The sequence below is a fragment of the Dromaius novaehollandiae genome, chromosome 21, assembly GCF_036370855.1.
Source record: "Dromaius novaehollandiae isolate bDroNov1 chromosome 21, bDroNov1.hap1, whole genome shotgun sequence".
Classification (NCBI taxonomy): domain Eukaryota; kingdom Metazoa; phylum Chordata; class Aves; order Casuariiformes; family Dromaiidae; genus Dromaius; species Dromaius novaehollandiae.
In genome coordinates, this window is record NC_088118.1 from 7,784,773 (window position 1) to 7,804,993 (window position 20,221).

Genomic DNA, 20,221 nt, shown 5'->3' on the forward strand with positions numbered 1-20,221 from the left:
GGGGATTTGCGTAACACGAAATGCAATTGAAGTCTTCACTAGAGGAGAGAAGCAGTGCTGTGAGCTGGATTCTGCTTTCCTGGCTAGAGCCACTGTGAAAGCTGATTTCAGTCAGACTTCCCACACTGAGACACTGTCGTGGATAACAGGCATCACCTGGAGCTGGCCTGCAACACCCGGTTCAGGCCAGACGCTGCGGGAGGGCATGGTGCACAGAGACCTGAGACCGCTGAGGGTCCAGGTGCCGTCTGGTCACGTCAGCTTCGTGCCACCTCTCAGCCCAGGACGTTTGGGGCTTTTCAGCTTGGGGATGGGACGTCCCTAATGCAGCAAACCTGCATCCAACCCCGTGGTGCTTTGTGGGCACCTTACCTCGGGTCCCTGCGGCCTGAGCCATAGCAGTGCCGTGCTGGGCTTGGCAGAAAAAAGAAAAGGAGGCTTTTGCCTGCAGCAGAGCGTTACGTGGCATTGCATTGCCCGTGCCCGTGGCCTTTGCCATCACCCTGCTAATTTTGGCGCCGATCTTCCCTCCGAGCCTGGACGGCCACCAGAAACCCCGCGGGGACGGCCTGCCTGCATCCGCGACGCGCCCGCCCTGCTCGTCCCCACGCTGCTCCCTCCTATGCTGCGCGACCTGCTCTTTCTCCCGGCCTGGTCCCTGGTGGAGTTCCCCGGAGGAGAGCGGTTTCTGCGAGCGGTTTCTGGGCCGTCTTCCAGGCCCACGCTCGGAGGAATGGGGCTTTGGGGAGGGGGAGAGAGAGCAGGGGGAAGGCGAAAGCTGACCGGCCTCAGCCCGATGGCTTCTCCAGCTGCAGCACATTTTCCAAGCGAAGCTTAAGGGGGAAAAAAAAAAAATCTGCATTTTTTCATGTCCTTTTATCCTATTTTTAACTGCGGCCTCCTTCCTTTTCTCAGCCTCCTCCAACACGTCCCCCTCCCCCAGCGCCGCTGCCTCCCCCGCACGCTCGCTGCCGAGATGAATGGGCGCCTTTGCACGGCGCAGGCACATCTGCTCGCGGCCGGGGGACCCGCAGGAGGTCTCCGGCGGTTCGGGATGGCTCTCCCGGCCCGGCCCGCCTGTCCTCTGCCTCCTTAATAAATGAGGAGGGGGCAAGGGAGGATGTGGAGGAAGGTGGAGGGAAACAGAGAAGGGGGCAGAGGGTGGGGAAAAAAATGAGCCGCTCCAGCAAAAAGATGGGGTGAGCTGCCGCGGGGAGAGATGAGCGAGAGCCGCGGCCGGGGATGCTAATTCGCCCCGAGGCCGAACAAAAGCAGCGCACGACATCCTCCGGGCAGCCGCCTCTGCCCAACCTGCTGCTGGGCGATCCCCCCGCGTCCGCAGCCCTCCCGGCCAGCGCTCCGGCCCGCGGCGATGAATGAGCCCTTTCTGCTGGGCTCTGCTCTGTCCCCCGGCCGGCGAGGCGGCACAGCCTCTCGCGAGCGCCGCAGCCTTGGCACTGCCTGTAGCCCGGCTGGAAGGGGTTTCTTCGACCCTTTTTCTTCCTGGTGGTCTTTGGGTGTTTTGCTGGCTCTGCTTTGGGGCTGAAGTCGGTGTCTGACCTGTCTGGACCCTAGCTGCAGGTGAAGGCCACCCCGTGAGAGCTAGATCCCCTCCCTGTGCATCCCCCCGAGTAACCTGCAAGTCAGCACTGGGCAGGTTTATTTGCACTGAAGCAACAGAATGACAGAAATCCAGGCTTTCACTTTTCTATTTGTTTCCTGCCTGACTCTGGAAAAAAATCCCTGTCTCGCCTCTGAGAGGCAAAACCCAAGGGAGATCCCTGCACGTTGGGTCATCACCGGAGAAGGAGCGCGGAGCTCTTTCCCGCTTGTGCTGGAGGCAGGAGCTGCTCAGCGGGAATGAGCGCTGCGCGGGGAGGGATCCTGCCGTGAGCCGGGTGTTGGTCCCCGGTGAGGCTGGGCGGACACTGCAGGGATGCTGCCCGGTTTTGGGTGATGCTGGCACATTTGTCAGGGCCTTCCAGGGTGAAAACAGGAGGATGGGAGGGGGCTGGATGAGCAGCAGCACTGGCAGCTTCAGGATGCCACGGGAAAGGAAAAGCTTGACGCAGAGGCGGGGAGGAAGAGGAGTGTCCCCTGCTCCCGTAGTGCCATTGCGGGTGACCGTGGAAGGCGTCTCGCTTTGGTCTTAGAGCATGATCGATGCCCCTGCAGGGATGGGCTGCATCTCCCTCCAGATTTACCTGTTCCTTCCCTTTTTCTGGAGGAGGAGGCTATCCTGCTCCACCCAACGCTTGCTTCAGAGCGGCCACACGACGCAGGATGCTTTCCTGAGCTTCCCCCCTGCTTCGCCTGCAGAACCGCGCTGGGGCCGGGGGGGCTCGCTTCTGGGGGTGCGGGGCAGCCCAGAGCCCTCTCCGGTTTTCCGGGCCAGCCCAGGTGCACCAGCACGGAGCAGGACGGGCAACGTGAGCGGGGCCAGCTGCCTGCTCCGTTTTCTCCCCGGATGGAAAGAGCCGGGTGCTGCTCGGAGGGCAGCGTGCGTATGCGCGGGGCAGGCGGCGGGGGAGCGGGGAGCGCGGGGGGCTGGGACCCTGGAAACAGCCTGTTTCTCTCAGCTCCTGGCAGCATGAAGCACCTCTCTCTCCCTCCAGATGTTCACTGTGTTTATAGCTGCTGAGGCAAGAGGCTGAACTCTCTCATTAATATGTTTCTCTCTCTCCCTCTCTCACATTGAAGCCAGAAGTCTCAGCTCAGAGGTTGCAGCTGGGAAGGAGCGGAGGGTGAGGGGTGGGAGAGCGGAGGGAGGTGTATGCAAGCCTCCCATCCCATTCAACTCCCCCTCTCCACTTTCCTCCCCCCGAAGCCTCCCAAAATACACATGCCCCGAAAAAAGAAAAACACTAGCAGATTTTTTATTTCAGAAAGTAAACACTTAGGCCATGGGGGTCTGGAGGTTATGGGAAAAGAGGAAACCATTGGGCTAATCAGGCCGGGACACACTTCCCCTGCTGAAATAAACCAGAAATCATTGCATTACAGGGCGCCGTCGTGGTTAACCCTGGTGCTGCCAACACAGCTGAGCGCAGGGGAGCTGGAGAAGGCTCTTTGCCTGCCCACGCATTTTCCCCTGCTCCCTGGTCCCTAGCCAGAGTGAAGCGCCGAGGCAGAAGGGGAGCCAGCTTTCGGAGGCAGCCCTTTGGCATGCTTGCCCTTTGGGAACGAGTCGTTGGGAATTTTTAGTAGGAAATGAAACCTTTTTTTCTATGGTTTATGAGTGTTCTTGCAGAATTTCATAGTTATTCTTGCTTGAGAACGCTGCCTGTTGGTTCCAAACACCCACGGAAGAGGAAACCTTTCTCTGCCAGAATCAGTGAGATTTTGAGGCAGTTTCTGCAGAGCTTTGCACAGTTTTCAGGGAGCTTTCTTTTCCCTCCTCATTCGATTTGCATTAGGGAGATGAATTACTAGATTACTCATTATTTGGTTGCAAGCTCTTTAGGAAGGAACTCGTCCTGCTTTCTTTTCCCCTGGGTTTGTAGAGCGCCCAGCACATGGGACCCGGCTGTGAGACGGGGACCACTGATGCTCCTGCGGGACAAATAGCTTTAGTGCTGGTGCAAATGAGGTAGCAGGCCCTTTGCACCAACTGTGCAAAGAGATCTCCATTTTCTGTGTCTAGGCCTGGCTTTGGACCTCTCCTGGCTCCTTTTGCAGTCACAGACTATAAATGGATACTCAGTACCAGGACTCCCACATTTTAAGACCACTGTGGCTCTCCGTTTCGGGAAGGTTGGCTCTCTAAGCACTGAAGTTTATTACTGTAAATGAATATTGGAAATTGTCTATTATTGCAAACCTGGGTCTGTTCTGTCAGAGCTCCTTCATGCGATCAATGTGCTGCTAACTCCCTTTATATCCCGCCGGGCCGGGGCTTTCGGGGAGGTCTAGGTGGGTTTAGCACCCAGCTCCTCACTGCCTCCAGGTTGCTTTGGACACCCCCGTCTTAGCACGATGCCCGTGCTGATGATCTGAGTCCACAGATGCAGACTTTTCCACCCTAACCTGGCGCTTTCGCTGCAAGCCTTCCCATTGCTAGCAGTCACTGGGGTAAGGAAAGTCCAGCATGGAGCCCTTAATAGCCGAGGGAAAGTGATCTTTCCAATGACACCGCCGAAGGAGGTTTTTAACTCATCTATTATAGTGCAAGCGTCCGCGGTGAAAGGTGCCGTCACCGGTTCCTTGAGCCATCAGCCAGGCTCTTGCGACATTCCCACCAGAAGGCAAACGCACAGATAGCGCGTGATAGGCGAGCGCTGCAGACGGGCTGCGTCCCACCCCGCTATCTCAAGAATGCATTCGAACAGGAGCTGCTGCTGCAGCCTCTGGAGGTTGAAGTCCCAGATGGAAATCGAGTTCCATGGAGATAGTCCCACAGGGCAAATCGCAGGAGTTTTGGAGTTGGTGTTCAGCTCAGATAAGCCCTTGAGAACTCAGATACTTTATCTGTACCTTATCTGAGCTATTTGCATCACTTGAGGCTGAGAAGCCACGCTGGAAAACGTTCGGGGCGGGGGCAAGTGTTCTTAGGATGGTCTGTTTTTCCCTTGTTCCTTCTCAGACACCTCCAGGAGGATTGGACTGTCCTTGTGCCACATGCAGCTCCCAGAGTTTATTTTCCATGCAGACCAGATGAGAAGCAGGGAGGAGAAATACCACGCTTCGAGTCGCACAGTAGCAGGGACGGGGTTAGGACTTATACCCCCTGCAAGCCCTGTAAGGGGGCTGAATCTCTCTGCTCTTTTGCTAAAATTGAATAGAAATGGGACTGATCTGCCCTTGTGAATGGGAGTGCTTCCTCCTTTTCAGCGGAGAGCTGGGTCTGAGCTTTTTCAAACGGGATGTGCTTTCCGTGCCTTGTTTCCTAGACCCTGTTTTGGGCACATGAAGCTTCTCACCTTGTCTAGGGCTCCCAGGGGGAGGTTCGGGGCCTGCGCTCCCTTCCTGCTCCCTTAGCATCTCTCCAGCCTGCGGACGAGTTGCTCCTCTTCATTCCTGCTCTGCAGCAAATCCCACTGTTTGCCCTGAAAGGGCCCTGGAGCTCTTGGTCTCTGTAGTGCAACATCCCCCGTCCCTCCCGGAGCGCAGGGCAGCTTCGCTCACCCGAGCTCTCGGTCTGGGAGGGAGTTCCCCGGCATCTATGATCTTTTTATGGAGGAAGGATTCGCAGGGATAAGAACAGAGGATTTAGGAGACCTGGCTGAGATTACTGGGTCTAACAGCTGGGCTTTGAAAGACTCTGGCTACATCACTTAAAGCGACTTTAACAGAAAGTCCTTAGGCACCTAAAACCCATTGATTTCCATTGCAGTTAGATGCCTAAATCGTTCCAAAGGCTGTCCCTGAGCCACTGCGCAGCAGTTTCTCACGTCGAAGATGCAGATGATTAATTCATTACGCATTTTATTGCCATGCTTAATTCATTGAGGTCAGCCTAGTGGCTGGAAGTCTCTGGAGAATAGCGTTTTACAAGAGGGCAATACTGTAAAAAGATATATATAGAGAGAGACATCTTAAGCGATACCAAGCCTTGAAGCTATGTATAGTCTGCCGAGCACGTGCTGAAGTTTACCCAGTCCACCGGAAGGGCCTTCCCCCGTGGGGTTTTGTATCAATAGGCTTTGGAAAGCTGCAGCGGGTCGATTGTTGGCTCTTTCACAATGGATTAAATAGAGTTTCTCCCTTTGCAGCTGGTGCAGGGGAAGGGAGCTGCCTCTCCGGCAGCAGCCTGGGCTGATGCGGTTGTGTGTGTGTGTGTGCGTCGGGAGGATGCTCTCCTGTCCGGCAGCGAGCCCGGGAGCCGGGGGGAGTTGCAGCAGGAGGTGTGGTGACGTGGGGGAAAAGCTCGCGATAAAGGGTGGAGGTCACCTGCGAGCTTATTTTTGGTGTTAGACTTCCAAGAGAATCTCGGTTCGGTTGAGAAAATGTTGCTGTTTTGCCCGCTGGCAGATTGCTGCCCCAATATCTGCTTTTTTGGCACGTGCAAACCTTGACCGGGGGGTGGACGCTCTCCTGAAAGCCAGGCTGAATGCCTGCGGGCCGCACCGAAAGGCAGTATAATAATGATCAGGAGTTCACGACAGGACTTCCCTTGCTGGGAAGGGAAGCCAGCCCGCTGAGACGGCATGCGTTGCCTGCGTGGCGGGGCACGGCGCAGCCGAAGCGCTCGGAGGTATTCGTGTTTTCAGCAGCGCAAGCGGGAAGCAGCAAGATGACTTGCTCTGTCAAAGCGTAGGTTTGATATGAAGAACTGACCCAAACGACTTCTCCCTAAATCGGCAGCTGTTTTGCTGGGCCCAGAAATTGAGATAATGCATTTCTCCCCTGGTTTTCATGATTCACTCTCCACATCCTAAGTTCAAGAGGGCCAGAGGGCACTCGTTTTTGCCAGACTTATGTCAGCATTGAGGTAGAATAGGAAAAAAAAGGATGAAATGCCCCAAGAGAGCCTGTGCATGGAAAATTTCTGACTTGGTCAGTTCCAGACATCTCGCAGAAGATGCACTTGGGAGCTTTCAGCCTAGTTTTGCCAGCTCAGGAGGCTTGAATAATTACGGAAGGTAGTGATGGAAATAAACCTGGCATCTCAGCCCTGGACCAGCGCTTCCCCGTGCTGCGACTTGGGGGTATCTGTGTCTGCTGTGAAATGTCTCCTGAGATAATCAAGCCTCCTCTTTCCCTGCTCTGCATCTCGTTGCCAGCTCACCCTCTGAGACCAGATGCTTCCTTTGTCTGGCAGCTCGCGGTGTCTTTCTGTCCAGGCAAACAGCTACGACGTGAAAGTAGTAACAGTTTCCCGTGCTGTGGAGTAATCAACACGACAATATAACGAGGCAGCGCGGTAGCCTGCCTTGCCTTATGCCTGCTGCTGAGTTCCAGGCTGGCTGTCAGCTTGGTCTCCTTCTTCAGCAAAATGCTGCTTTTTGGCTTTTTTTTTTTTGTTGTTGCTGCCAAAAGTGACTGATTGCTCTGCAGAAATCAATATTTTGTCAAAACAAAACGTAAACATTTCCAGCCAAAACTCAGCATTTTCTGGTGCTGGCTATGCTGACGTGCAAGCAAATCTCCGTGGGAAGCGCCAACGTGAAAAGAAAATGGAGAAATACGTTAGGATATTCTGCAGAATGTTTCCCCCGGCTCTCAAATTCAGACGTGTATCTGGACGGCTGCGAGGCAGAGACGGCTGAACCCGGGGGGTTCATCTGGGCCCCTCTTCGTGGTTATTTAGACCGGGTGAGTTTAAGCAGACAGATGCCCCCACAGAGAGAGCTGCTCTGATGGCGGCACGAGGAGCCCTGCTCCATGCCGTTTGTGCCATCGAGGATGCCGGTACAGTGAGCACCAACATTCGCTCCCTCTTTTCCAAGCGTCACGATGTGATGCTTCATTTGGGCTAAAGCTTCGAGCTGAGGAAGCCGATTTCTAAGGTTTCATACATCTGCTCTCGTCTCGTTGCTTGGTCTATCTTCCCTCCCTCTGCTTTTGCACCCAGTAAGACCGTCCGTCCCTCTCTCCGTCCAGCGCAGCAGATACTTCCATAGTGGTCGGTCTTCTCTGCTCCCTCCGCCGCGGCCTGCCAGCACTGCGGCGAGGGACGTGCGGTGGCACGGTGGCACGGTGGCACGGTGGCACGGCGGGAGGACTTTCCGCTGCACGCCCACCTGAAGCGAAACGGTTTTCTCGGGGCTCTCCCACGCCTGCCGAGTGCGTCTCGACGCTCCCCTCCCCGCCGCCGCCGCTCCTCACTTCATTAGCGCTGGAGATGTTTATAAATGGAAGAGATAATATTTTTCGTTTCCAGTTTGGGTTTCCAGGGCAGCCACTTTCTAAAGCACTTAGGAAGTTTAGAGAAGAGGAGGTTATATAAACGATTTTTCCCCCCTGGGCTCTTATTAATCAAGTGGCTTGTGGAGCCATTCCCATACCTTTGGGATAAAGGGCACTGGCTGGGTGAGGGGAGGCAGGCAGCTCATGCAAGACATCTTTTTTTTCGGCTCTTGCCCTTTTTTGTGCATTTGAGATGAATGAAGCAGTCAGACCTGGCTGGCTGGGCCTGAAAGCAGTCGAAGAGCTAAGCAGCGTGATCTTAGGTTATCTTCAGACTGTGTTTTGGACTTGAGTCTTGTACCAGCCCATTGCAGGCCTTCAGGCAAGTCACGTAGTGTCTTTTAACGATATTTTTACCTGGTCTTGGTTGATATTTCCCTGTAATTTGCTGTAAAATGTTTGCACTGCCTGAGCCTAGAGGACGTGTGATTTCAATAGCGATGGGCAATGAGTTCTTCCTTGTGCTTTTACTGTAAAACCCTGCGCACAGGCATACACGCACACTAATTAATATATTTCCTGGCAAGCGCCGATGCATTTCTGCAGCTTCCCGGCATTTTCCCACCCAGGCTCCAACAGCAGCTGCTGCCCAGGATGGCTGTGAGCAGCAAGGGAATCTCGGGGGCTTGCAGAGCGGGAGCAAGCTTCACATCGGCTTCCCCTGTTCCCATCGGCACGTAACGGAGCTCTGCTCCTCCTCCGGGTCCTTCCTCCCACCGCCTCCCCGTGACGAGAGCCGAGGGCCGGGGTCTCGCCGCTTGCCTGGGGTGGAAGGAGCTCTGGCAGTAGCGGCCGGTCCAGCTGTTTCGGGGCTGGAGCCGCAGGTCCACAGGAAATCGGCTCGTGAGCCTGCTGAGCCACCTTCCAGCTTTCCAGCCCTGCTCTCCTCGTGTGAAAAGAATGATTTAAAGAGGGTGGAAAATAACGATTTAAAGGGGGTAAAGGGGATATTCGCAACTATTGCTGACTGTAGACTTGGCAGAAGGAAACTGTATTTCTTCCGGGTCTGGGGAGCATGAGATGTGGTGGGGGAAAGGTGTTGAACATCTGGAGTGATTTAGCAGGCTTGTGCCGTTGCGCGAGGCCGTTGGCGTGCCGTGGTGGCCAGGCCTTGGCTCGCCTACAACCGTAGCTCGCCCCGAAGAGCCGCGATGGACTGAAGGAGAGCAAAGCCGCTGGCTTCTCGTGGCTGGCGCAGGGTAGGTCGGGCTTTGCAGAGCGTCCACGTTGACCTTCTCCAGGGCCGGACGTCGGGTCGCACCGGGCCTCACCAAAACATTGCGCAGGCCGTTCGAGACAGCTCCTCTGGTTTTTGGCCAATCATCCAAATGCATTTTCTTAACTTGCCAGAAATAATGTTCCAGCTGGAAGGAAACATCAAGTACCATGTTAAAATGCTGAGAGACATATTTTGTTTCTTCTCGCTTTTGGTGCTAGGACATGGTGTAGGCTTCCCAGCGAAAACGGCAGGTTCACTTCAGCTCCGCTGCGTCCAAGAGCCACCCCTCCCGCCAGAAACCTCCTCGAAGAAGCGAACAGACTGGGTGGAAAGTGGTTTTGTTAAAGGATTATGTTTAATTGACTTTTTTTTTTTCATTTTGAAATTTCCTTCCATGTGAAAAGTGCAAAAATGGAAAGTTTTAGCTCAGGTTGAATGACACAGGGCTTTCCTTGCTTTTATTTTCTTTTCGCTGTTTTAGCCCACTGAGAAGAGTGTGAAAAAAAAACTGGTTCACATCAGCCCAGGACATATTTAGAAAAAATATTTACATATACTCTTTTCCTCTGACTACTAGCAAAGCAAAAAAAAAAAAAAAAAAGAAATCAGCTATTTGCACAACTTTTGCTGTAGGCGGTCGGGAAGCGGGTGGGGAAGCGAAGCGGCGTGTGTGCCGAACCCCTTGTATCTCTACGTCTCCATTCGACAGCTCTCAGGAGATAATTAAAAAAAACCCTGAAATAACTGGTGATGATGATGGCTGTGTAATGGGTGACGATGTTTCCAGCGGCGCGGAGGCCCCTACCGACCAGCTGTCCCTTGGCCATTTACACCAGCGAGGATGGAGGACTGAGGCAGACTAATCAGGAGACCCTCATGGGGAGAGAGGCGTGTTATTTAATTAGCTTTACAATGGACTGACTGGGAGGCACGTGGTGGCTCTAATAGAAGGAGATAGATGTCCTTTTAGCCGGGCTAATTGTTAGGAAATAGCGGAGGCTTTGTTCAGCCCCAGCATGTGGCCTGTGATCTCTCAGAGCCCAGGGGCTGCCCGCTTATAATTTTAGACAGATCTATTCAAGCCGGCTCTGTAGCGCAGGGCCGAACAAGACGGGTATTGTTGGAGAGCCAGGATCGCTGTCCAAGAAAACCACCCCGAAAAACCCAAACACGTGTAGAGCGGAATATTTCTCTGTCGTTTATTCACTATCAGGCAAGGCTGCCAAGCGGAGACGATCGCAGGCGAGGAGGTTTCCAGCGCCGGGCGAGGGTTTTCGCTTTGAGACACACGCACGGGCGAATCCTTTGTCGTAGGGGTGGTGCGAGCGCCTTCGCGAGCGTGCCGAGGGGCCGTCCCTGCCCACGGAGCGCGTCTGGGGCGGGGATGCTCCTGCTTTTTTAGGGCTTTTGTTGGCAGGGTCGTCCCCATCCGGCAATTCCCACGCTAAGCCGGTGGCCTGCTCCGGTCATGGGGTGCCTGGGCTCATCGTGCCCATCTCCCGGTTCCTGTCTCCATAGATCCGCCGTTTGCACGGGTTGTCTCCTGATCTGCAGGGCTGCACGGTGCTTCGGGCCAGAGGGGTCCTGGCCATCGTGGACGGGGTGTCTGTAGCTCGCAGGGTGCTGAGTGACAAGTGACAGGAATCCCAGCTGTCTCGTTTGGGAACTGTCCCCTCGAGTGTCCCCGCAGCTGGACACGCCAGGTCCCCGCTGCTTGCAGGCCTGGGCTTTTCCTCGGGGGCCGCCGAGCCAAAAATGAAAGGTGCCTGTTACAGGACATCTCCTGCAGGGATTTTTTTTTTTTTAAGATTGAAAAAGTAGGGAAGGGTTAGCAAACAGCACCTAGCTGCGCAGGAAATCTGCTTTATCGGGGTGCTAGCAATGATCCCGCTGCACATGGCAGCACTGATATATTTGAGAATATAAACACCCCTTTTTCCAGGGGAGAAGAGACCTGACCTAGAGGGTGGGATGAAGGAGGAGGCTGCGAATAACGCACTCTCTCCCTTGTGATCCCTCACCTGTTTCCCAGGGAAGGGGATCTCGGGGCCATCGTAAATCAGCCCAGGAGCCTCTGTCACCAGAGATCGGTGAGTGCCGGGGCTGAGGACACGAGCAGGGACGCGTCGCTCAGGTCCGAGCTGGCGGCATTTGCCTCTGTTGCGAAGGAGGCTGCGCGATAGACCCGGCCGGAGGAGAGAGGTCCTGCAGATACGATTCGATGTGTGTGGGTGCTGCGGGAGGAGAAGTGGCCGTGCGTGCTCAGAGTAATCCTGGATGGCAAGCGTTAAACAGCAAAATCCCTCAGGTTACGTTTACCAGGAATTCAGTGCTGTTCGTCGCGGAGGAGAGGACGAACGTACTGAGAGCAAACAGCGCTGCAGAGCAGCTTACAAAGATTTTCCATGCGGCCAGTTCTTCCAGCAGGGTAACAAGTGAGGGACGGCACCTCCCGCCAACGAAGCTCGAGGCAGAACTGCATTGCTCGAGCCCAGATCAGCTCATCAGGTTAGGAAGCAGCGTGGGAGCTGGGGGAGACCAATCGCCGGAGCCGCTCCAAGATGCGTAAGCGGCGTGGGAGATCCCCGACTGAGGTGCCACGGGGCGCCGAGCGGAGCTGCTGCTCCGCCACAGCCGTGCGGTGATCCGCGCCCGCTGGAGCGCCTTCCCCACGGACAACGCGGGGCCGCATGCCGGCCGCGCGGACTAACGGGCTGTGTTTCCCTTATCCACGACGGGGAGGCTGCAGCCACCGGGATTAGCAAGCCAGCCTCCTTCCACCAACGTCAACCCGCTCGCTCCAATACTTCCCAGCTATGACGGCGCTTGAAAGACTTTCTCATATCATTTTAAATTCCAGGAAAGGTATCTCCCTGGGGAAAGGCCATGGCAGCTGCTGGCTCTTTCCTCTCATTGCAGCCGGCCACCTCCACGCCCAGAGCCACCTCCCTGCTCTTTCCTTTCTTGGAGCGGTGGCGGCAGCTCCCTCCAACAATGACCCCCTTACGATAAATCCTTTCATGTCTCCGTTTCTCCCTGGAATTGCACGACACTTTTTTTCCCCTTTGCTCCTGATTTTTGCCTCCTGCCCTCTGGATATTGTTTACCCGACAAAACATCAAACCGAGGCCCTGGCCGCTCGCGGTCGTTAAAAATCCCACGGCCGTTTTGGGGCAGGCTCCAATTTGGCTAATTGCGTTCTGCCATAAATATCCCCCTGCAGTTTTAATTGCATGCGGTGGTCTTCATTTCCTGCCCCCCCAGCTGGGCGGGGGGGCTCCGCGGCCCGAGGGACGCAGCCGCGCTTCGCCCCGGCGGCGGCCGCCTCGTGCTAGTAGCGGTGCCGGGAGAGAGCTGTCCTGGGGCTGCCGGTGATGCCTAATCCGGAGACTGCCGTGACGTCTGCGTTGAGCCCAGCCCCAAGGTTAGGCAGCGGCCCTGGGAACGACGGGCCGTTGTTGCCTGTCCTTTCTTCGTCCCGAACACGCGGAAAACCTCCAGGCTGCATTGCGGAGGAGGGCAGATGGTGATCTCCCACCAGCAGCCGAATCTTTCGACTATATTAATGGCAAGAGGGCTGCTCTCCGCGCTCGGCATCCTCCCGCCACGGGAGAGAGCCTTCATGGATGTGAGCGTTGCACGATGGCAGAGGGAGCGAGCGAATGGAAAAAGGAGGGTGAGACTTGGATGTTCACGAGGAAAGATTTTCCTGCAGGCTGAGAGCGGCAAATAGGAACCAGTTGCTGAGGCGGACTCGTGTCTGGCAGGTCTTGGCCTCCAGACGGTCACATCCCAGCTGAAGAAACTCATCAATGGATTCCTTCCATGCCTTCCGCGAACACTGAGCCATTGAGCGGCTCAGCTGGAGCTCAGAGCAGGGCTTTCATGTCGCAGGCTCTGAAGTGAGCACAAATTAAGGCGGCAGCTCGGACTGAGGGCAGTCTGAAGCAGGGATTCAGCTGTCCTGGGAGGAAATTTCTGTCCGCAGCCTCTCAGTCCTTTCCCCCTCCCTTCCTCCGCTTTGGGGGGTTTGGCCCCGGCGCTGCTTTTGGGAGCACGTCTAGTTTTCCCGCATGAGCAAAATGAGAGAGAAGTTTGGGGGAAGGGGGGCACGGAGGAACGGGGGAGCTCAAAGCTTAAGCCATGCTGCCCCAAGATGTGGCTTAACATCCTCAGCTTTGCAGGAGCAGGACTGAGCGGGGATGCCGACAGCGCGCATCTCTCCCCTAATAAAAAACACGCAGGCTGCAAGCGACGTCTTTATTAAAGTCTTTGCACTAGCGCAGAAGAGCCGGAGCCTCGTTACAGGTGCGCTGGAGTTTGGCCAGTCCTCCAGGCTGTAACGCGAGCGGGGGAGGCCCGGCCAAGCGCGTCGGCCCCCGGCCCCCAGCGCAGCTTTCCGAAGCCCACGGGGATCAGCGGGTCGCTGGAGGTGCAGAGAGGTGGAGACGCCTTGGTGAAGCATCCCTCCTGCTCCGTTGCTGGGGGAGCAGGTTTCCCCGGGGGCGAGGCACTGCGCTCGCAAAGGGCCGGTAAATCGGAAATAGGGCTGCATGTAGACGGGCGAGACACCTGAGAGACGAACTTTCGGTTGGAGCCAACTGCCTGCCCGGCTCTGACAGCTTTCGAACTTCCTCCCGTCTGCGCGGCGAGCTGCCAGGCTGCGTACGACGGCCTGCGCTGTGAGAACCCCCCTCCTGATTTCGGGCCCCCAAACCCCACAGCTCCTTTTAGCCGCGTGAGCATTTCTGCTATAAATACGCGTTAGGCGAACGCGAAAAGCGCCGCCGAAGAAAGCTAGAAATAATTCTGAGCTGCCGAGTTTGCATCTGCGGCTGGTGTCCGGGCAGGGCTGGGAGGTGTCTGAGCCTGGTGCATCCTATCAGCGGGCAGCCGGGAGCCCCGGCGGTTCCCTCCGTGCACGGCCGCGACGCTCGCCTGAGCCCGGCTTTGGTGGGAAGAGCCCGGGAACGTGTCGGCGACTGTTAGACTTTCTGAGCGAGAACCACAAAAGCGGGTTGCTAATGACTTTTCTTTCTTTTTTTTTTTTTTGCACTTGTACCGGTAAATTGACATCTGTGAGTCATAATCTCCTTTCTGCTCTGCCGTTTGCGGTCTCGCGTTTCTGCTACCTAAATATAATAAAACCTATTTTACGTGAAAGCCGAGAGCCCCGGGCCGCGCTGCCGCGCTGCCGATCGCGCATCCCCGGGACGCGCCCGGCCCCCCCGGCGCCCGCCCCCCCCGGCGCTCCGCGGCCCCCGGCGGCTCCGCGGGGCCGGGCCGGGGCCGCCCCCGGGGCGGGGCAGGCGGGTCCCTCCCCCGGGCGCCGCGGCTGCGGCGCGGGGCCGGCGCAGCGCCCTCCCCTCGGCGGCTCGGGCCGGGCCGGGCGAGGCGGAGCGGGAGCGGGGGAGCGCGGAAGAGGAGAGGAGAGGAGAGCAGAGGAGAGGAGGCGGCCGGAGCGGGGGAGCGCGGAAGAGAGGAGAGGAGGCGGCCGGAGCGGGGGAGCGCGGCAGGAGGAGAGGAGGCAGGAGCGCGGCAGGAGGGAGCGCGCAAGGCGGCGGCGCGGAGGGAGGGAGGCAGCGAGGCGCCCGGCGCCCTGCTCCGCGCACGGCGGGGCGCAGCCAGCCGCCCCCCAGCCCCGCGCCCGGCCGCACCATGAAGGCGGCCGTGGACCTCAAGCCCACGCTCACCATCATCAAGACGGAGAAGGTGGACATCGAGCTCTTCCCCTCCCCCGGTAAGCGCCGCCGGGGCGTCCCTCCCCGGCCGGGGGGAGCCGGCTGGGTCCCGCTCCCCCCCCCCGGTCTCTCCCGGCTGTGTTGCAAGGGAGGGGGGGGGCAGCGATTTGCGTGCGGAGTTTGGCTTTTGCTTTTTTCCTGCCTTTGGAAAAAGAGAGGAAAAACGAAACGCGGCGGCCGGACCCCGCAAGTCGCGGCCGGCGGAGACAAACTTGCTGTCGGGGCAGTTTTGAAGACTTTCCCCCCCCCTCCTTCTCCTCAGCAGCCCTTGCGCCCCCCGCCGCCCTTTTCCCTCGTTTCGGGCCTGCTCGGGGCGGGGGGGGGGGGGGGCGCTGGGGCGGCCCCCCCGGGCCCGCCGCGCTCAAGGCAGGGAAACCCGCTGCTTTGGGTTTTTTTTCCCGTTTTTGGCCGCTCAGGGGCTGGCGGAGCCGGAGGGGAGGTGCCGCAGCCCCCGCGGCAGACGCGCGGCCGGAGCGAGCCCTGCTTTTCCCGTCCGCTCCCGGGGGAGCGACGCGCCGGCTCGCAGGGAGGGATGCTCCCGCCCCGCGCAGCGCCCGGGGACCGCGCAGCGCACCGAGGAAAGTTGCAGTCGGGCTGCGGAGCTTGTAGGAAAGCCCGGAGGGGGCAACTGTCCCCCCGGCAGCCGATTCGGTTTCAGGCTGCACTGGGGAGGGAAATGACAGCTGGGTGCTGGAGCGCAAGGGGGGCCACAGCTGCACGGTGGTTGCACCCAGAAAGGTCTCCAAAGCACCTATACAGGCTGGGGGAAAGACTCCCGCTGCATCCAGCGGCGTTAAGGACCGATCTGTTACGGTTTTGGTTAAAAGAACATTTGCCGGAGGCTTAATCCCGCGCTTCGGGTCCCGACTGCGGTCTTCTCGCTTGCAGCGGACGCGATGGGGAGAAACACCTGGTTGGGGAGGGCAGGGCGGGGGGGGGGATGCGGGGTCTGGTTGTTTCTCTATTCGGACCGGCTCTCTGCTTAAATTTAACCCCCCCCCGGCAGGGGCGAGGGCCCGTCGCTGCGGCGCCCATCGCTTGGGTGTGCAGGGCTCTCCCGGGCCGGGGACCCTCGTTGCCCAAAGCGAGGGCAGCGCCCCGCGTCCTGCACCGCCGAGCCCCTCTTCCTCCCCCTTTGAGAGCCCTCCTTTGGCGTCTGGTGTCAGCAAGCGATTTTTAGCGTTGACCCAGCGTTTAAACCTTGGCAGGAAGAGCCCTGAAAAACAACACCAGAAAGGTAAAAAAGAGCTGACTCCCTGTCGACTGGAGCGGCCGTTGCTTCTGTTCTGGTGGTTGTACCAGCGCTGCGAGCCAGAAAGGTCAACGCTGTCAATTAGCTGGCTTAACCTCATTTCCCCCGCAACTTTTTGGGAGGATGCTGCAGCTTTCTGGCTCGGCCGGCTCTGGTGGCGGGAGGCAGCGTGGAGGCTGCTGGCGCGCGGTGCCCGCCGTGGGGCACGGGAGTGCTCCGCTGGCACCCGCTCCGCTCGGGACCTGCCCATCCCTCGGCCTCTTGGCTGAGTCCGCCACCGAACATAAGAGCTAGCTGGGGTCCGTAGTGCGTCCAAAGGGCTTAAAAACAACTTGAAAGGGAGGCGAAGTTGTGCAAAGCTCCCAGAGTGGAGGCCGCGCCGTCGCCGGCGAGGAGGTGTGAGCGAGGGCAGCGGGTCGGGAGCCGAGGTGCCGCGGCGGGGGCTGCCTCCGGCGAGGCGTGGGTTGGTTTTGGGTGGTTTTTTGGTGTAACGGTCTGGCATGCAGTGTGATAACGTCAGGTTTGATTCCAGATAGCTGGCTGATCCACCAGGGGTTGGTGGGACTTGGTTTACCGGCTCTTTTCTTATGACAACTGGAGGAAAGTTTATCCGTTGGAGTGAAAGCTCCAGCAAGGTGCAGATCCGCCCCGGCAGGAGCATCCTGCTGCCTTTGCTAACCGCCGCCCTCTGCAAATGGCTTTGTCTCCTTCGGCTCTGCACAGATCTGCTTGCTGCCTGCGGTCGGGGTGAAAAGCAGCTCCGCGGCCCGGCTGCGAGCTGGCGGCGTGTAGCTGGGAGTGCGAAGCGCTGTGAGATAACTGCGGTTCTTGCTGATGAAGCTGCTGACTTGCTGCCCCGGGGCTCCGCGCGAGGAAGGGTAAAAGGGCTGCAAGGGCACGAGGCGGAGGCCGGCCTCTGCGTCCCCTCGCTGCGTATCCCGGGCGGAGAAGGGGAACTGGGATCCCGGCGGCTGGGGGGTGGAAGGGCGCTCGTGTTTCCGGACTTCCCGCGTGCATCCTCGGCGCTGGGAGCCGGCCTCTCCGCGGAGCGCGGCACCGTGGTTGGCGCAGGACCTGCCGGCGTCGTGTGGCTTCCCCTGTCCCCAGCCAGGCCGCTTTTCCTTTTGTCCTTCCCTTTGGATGCGGACAAATGAGGGCGTTTATGGTTACAGCAAATCCTCTGGCAAGCACACGCCCTCCACCGTGGTGCCTTGCTACAGGGAAGTGTCAAAGTGCTTTGCAGGCCTAGATGTGTCTTCAGACCTCTTCAGATGGGGTTTGCACGCTTGGCCTGTGAGGGGAGGGCATGAGAGGCAGAGAAGAGGGCAACAGCCTGTGCAATGAGGGCCCAGGGGCGCTGAGAGCAGATTTGGTGACTCCTGGCTGCCAGGTCTCCCCGGCATCTCTCTCATCTGGGGAGCATGAGCTTCCAAACCTGCCTTCGCTCCTGGGCTTTGGGAGTCAACTCAATGGCCCCAGGTTGCTCTTCGTGCCCTGGGATCGTTCGCTCTTTTTCTCCTCTCACCTCCCATTTCTTAGCGAGGGAAAAAAAAAAAAGGTGAAAGACCAGAGCACTGATTATTTGCAGTGAATCCTGGCTCTCGCCCAGGACCATAAATGCTGCTTGCTGGGATCTCACCCTTTAATGCAGGAGCGCAGGGGCTGGGGCTGGGCCCGGGGCCCCTTAGCAGAAGCAGGCGCTTCCCTGGGAAAGAAAGGGGCAGTTCTCTCCTTGCTGAGCTCCTCGGGGCTGCAGGAGTACAGCACATAACTCAGATCTTCTCTTCTGGGTTTGATCTTGCATGATCCCTGCACAGCCCTCGCACTCTGGGCTGCTCGCTCCAGCTGTGCCAGCTGCTACTTCTAGGCGACTCAGTTTTTCTGTTGCCTTAACGATTGGTCTTGGTGGCTCGTGTTTTCACGCGAGTGCAGGTCCTGCAAGGTGAAGCCATTTCGGGGCAGGGGATTTCAGGCCAGGCTGCATCTGGCATCTTTCTGCACGCGAAGAGAAAGCTGTTGCTTCTGCAGGAACAGCCGGGGTGAGAGCTGCTCTTTGGTGGTGGCTACTTCTGCGCCGGGATGAATCATCAGCCAGCAGGAGAGTCTAATAAATTGAGGGCTTTGGGCTGCGGTGGCATTTTCGGTGCTGATTGCCTGTGGAGGAGGTGAGAATTTGAACTGAAAAAGAGCAATTACCTTGCTATCCACTTACAAAATGCCCATCACTGTGGTATCCACCTGGGATGGGGGAAGGATCACTTCCCGGGGAGGGAGGGAGGGAGGGAGGGGACGGCTGCCCCTGGCTCCCCGAGCTCCACCTCTTCGCGGTGGCAGCTCCTGGCTGCTCCAGGGGTGAAGCTGTGAGAAGAGGGAAGCTGGTGCAAACCTGACACATGCAAAGCTAACTGAGTGGGATGTGTGTTGTTACTCTGTGCATCCTTCTTCCGCGCGGATTAAAGGGGCGTTTTTAACTTGGGCACAGGGAGCAGACGGATATCTCCAAGGAAAAGGAGCAAAGCCCCGTTCCTTCCTCTTTTTTTCATCCTAAACTCCCCAAACCATGTAACAACTGTGTAATTACAGCGTAGTTACACGAAGCGGCCTCTAATTTGCCGTGTAATTACGGCACGCTATGCTTTGATAGGCCTTAGAAGCAGAGGGCTGGCGAGTCCCGTGCTGGAGCACCGTGCTCCGATGGGAGCTGCCGGGCGAGCTTGCGCCGTCCCAAATCCACCACACGCTGCCGGCAGGCAGGCGGCAAGTAGCCGGAGCGCGCGCGTGCCGGCGGGACCGTGGCAGGCTGCGGCTCCGCAGGGAGCCGGCTTCCCGGCACGTCACCCTCCGGTCGCTCTCACCGCGAGGCATCCCCGCTGCGGGGACGTTTCCCTGCCGTGGTTAAGGCCCTGCAGATAGACCTCCAGAGGCCGGTTTGGTGCTGGAGGCAAAACCGGGGGTGGCTTGCTGTCCTCCGGCTGTGACCGTGCGCCTGAGAGCAGAGGCGACTCAGGCCCTCGGGGAAGAGGTAGGTGTGAGCAAGACCAGCCCTTAGTCTGGAAATTGCGTAGTGGTGTAGCCTTGGAGGTCCACCATCCAGAACGGCTGGTTTGCGTTGTGCAGTGTCAACCAGGATTTTTGGAAGGGAAGAGAAGAACGATCCCAGGTGGATCTGCCCCAAACCGGGACAGAGGGTCTTCTCCTTTTCGCACCCCCAGCCGGCACTTGCGTCGGCACCCGAATGGCCGCAGGTGAGCAGGTTGCACGGCCTCCGGAAACCGGTGCCATCCCTGTCCCTGGGGCGGATCCAAGGGATGGAGCTGATTTCCCAGGTTTGGATGGCGGCTGTGAGTTGAGGACCAGTTTGCCGCTCGCGCCCATCAGCTCCGCCGCAGCCCGGCATACACGCTCCGATCCGCCGTAAAGCCTCGTTGCCGCAAATCTTTAGCTGATATAAACTGCACAGTTGTCTCGCGGCCAAAAATTGGGCCTGCATCCCCGTCTTTTTTTTTTTCCCCCTTACCCGCGACATCGTTATGCATCTCAGCTCTTTTGTTCCTCTTCCGTGACTAAGCTGCTCACTGCCTTGCGTTGCTTTTTTTTTTCTTCGCTGTGTAGTTTATAATCTTCCAACTAGATACAAAAAAAATTTGTTTGCAGCGCTGGCCAAGGCGGCTCTGGTTTCGCTGGCATCGGGCCATGCTTACATCTCCAGTCAAAATACTGCTGGTTAAACAATAAATATTTATTGATTCTCTTGCAAGCTCCTACATTTTTCCCAGGTGCGGTGGAATTTGGGGGGCCACTCGAGGCCCTCGAGAGGCTTTATTTTAGCTTGAAACGGCTGGGCTGGCTTTCTGCGGAGCTGGCCGTTGCTCCTAGCGATCGCAAAATCGTGAGATGGCTCCAGAGATAGTGGATCTCCGGTTGTCCTGGCTGCGGAGGTGACCCCGGGCGAGCTGGTGCCTGCGGCTCTGCTCCCTGCTGCCCTCGGCCAGGTTTGCGGAGGGGACCTGCCCCCGTGCCCCCCCCCCCGGCCCCGCTGGTGACTACGTGGAAACGTGCAAACCCGCACGTGGCTTCACCTGCCTGAACATCCCCGCGAACACGGGAGCAGCCCCTGTCCGGGGGGATGCGGACGTCAACGTCTGGTGGCCCCCGACGGAG

At 58.0% G+C, this 20,221-nt stretch overlaps 1 protein-coding gene across 4 annotated transcripts in view; it reads left to right on the plus strand.

The window, feature by feature from the left end:
• Positions 1–20,221, plus strand: part of ETS1 (ETS proto-oncogene 1, transcription factor) — a 71,751-nt gene that overhangs the window by 13,837 nt on the left and 37,693 nt on the right. Inside the window, exon 1 of one of the 4 annotated variants that reach the window (XM_026097288.2) lies at positions 14,396–14,807. The exons of the other annotated variants lie outside the window; for them this stretch is intronic. Within the exon in view, the coding sequence (XP_025953073.1) occupies positions 14,726–14,807 (82 nt within the window). The 5' untranslated portion in view covers positions 14,396–14,725. Of the gene's footprint in view, positions 1–14,395; positions 14,808–20,221 lie in introns of those variants that run through there. 4 annotated transcript variants of the gene reach the window in all.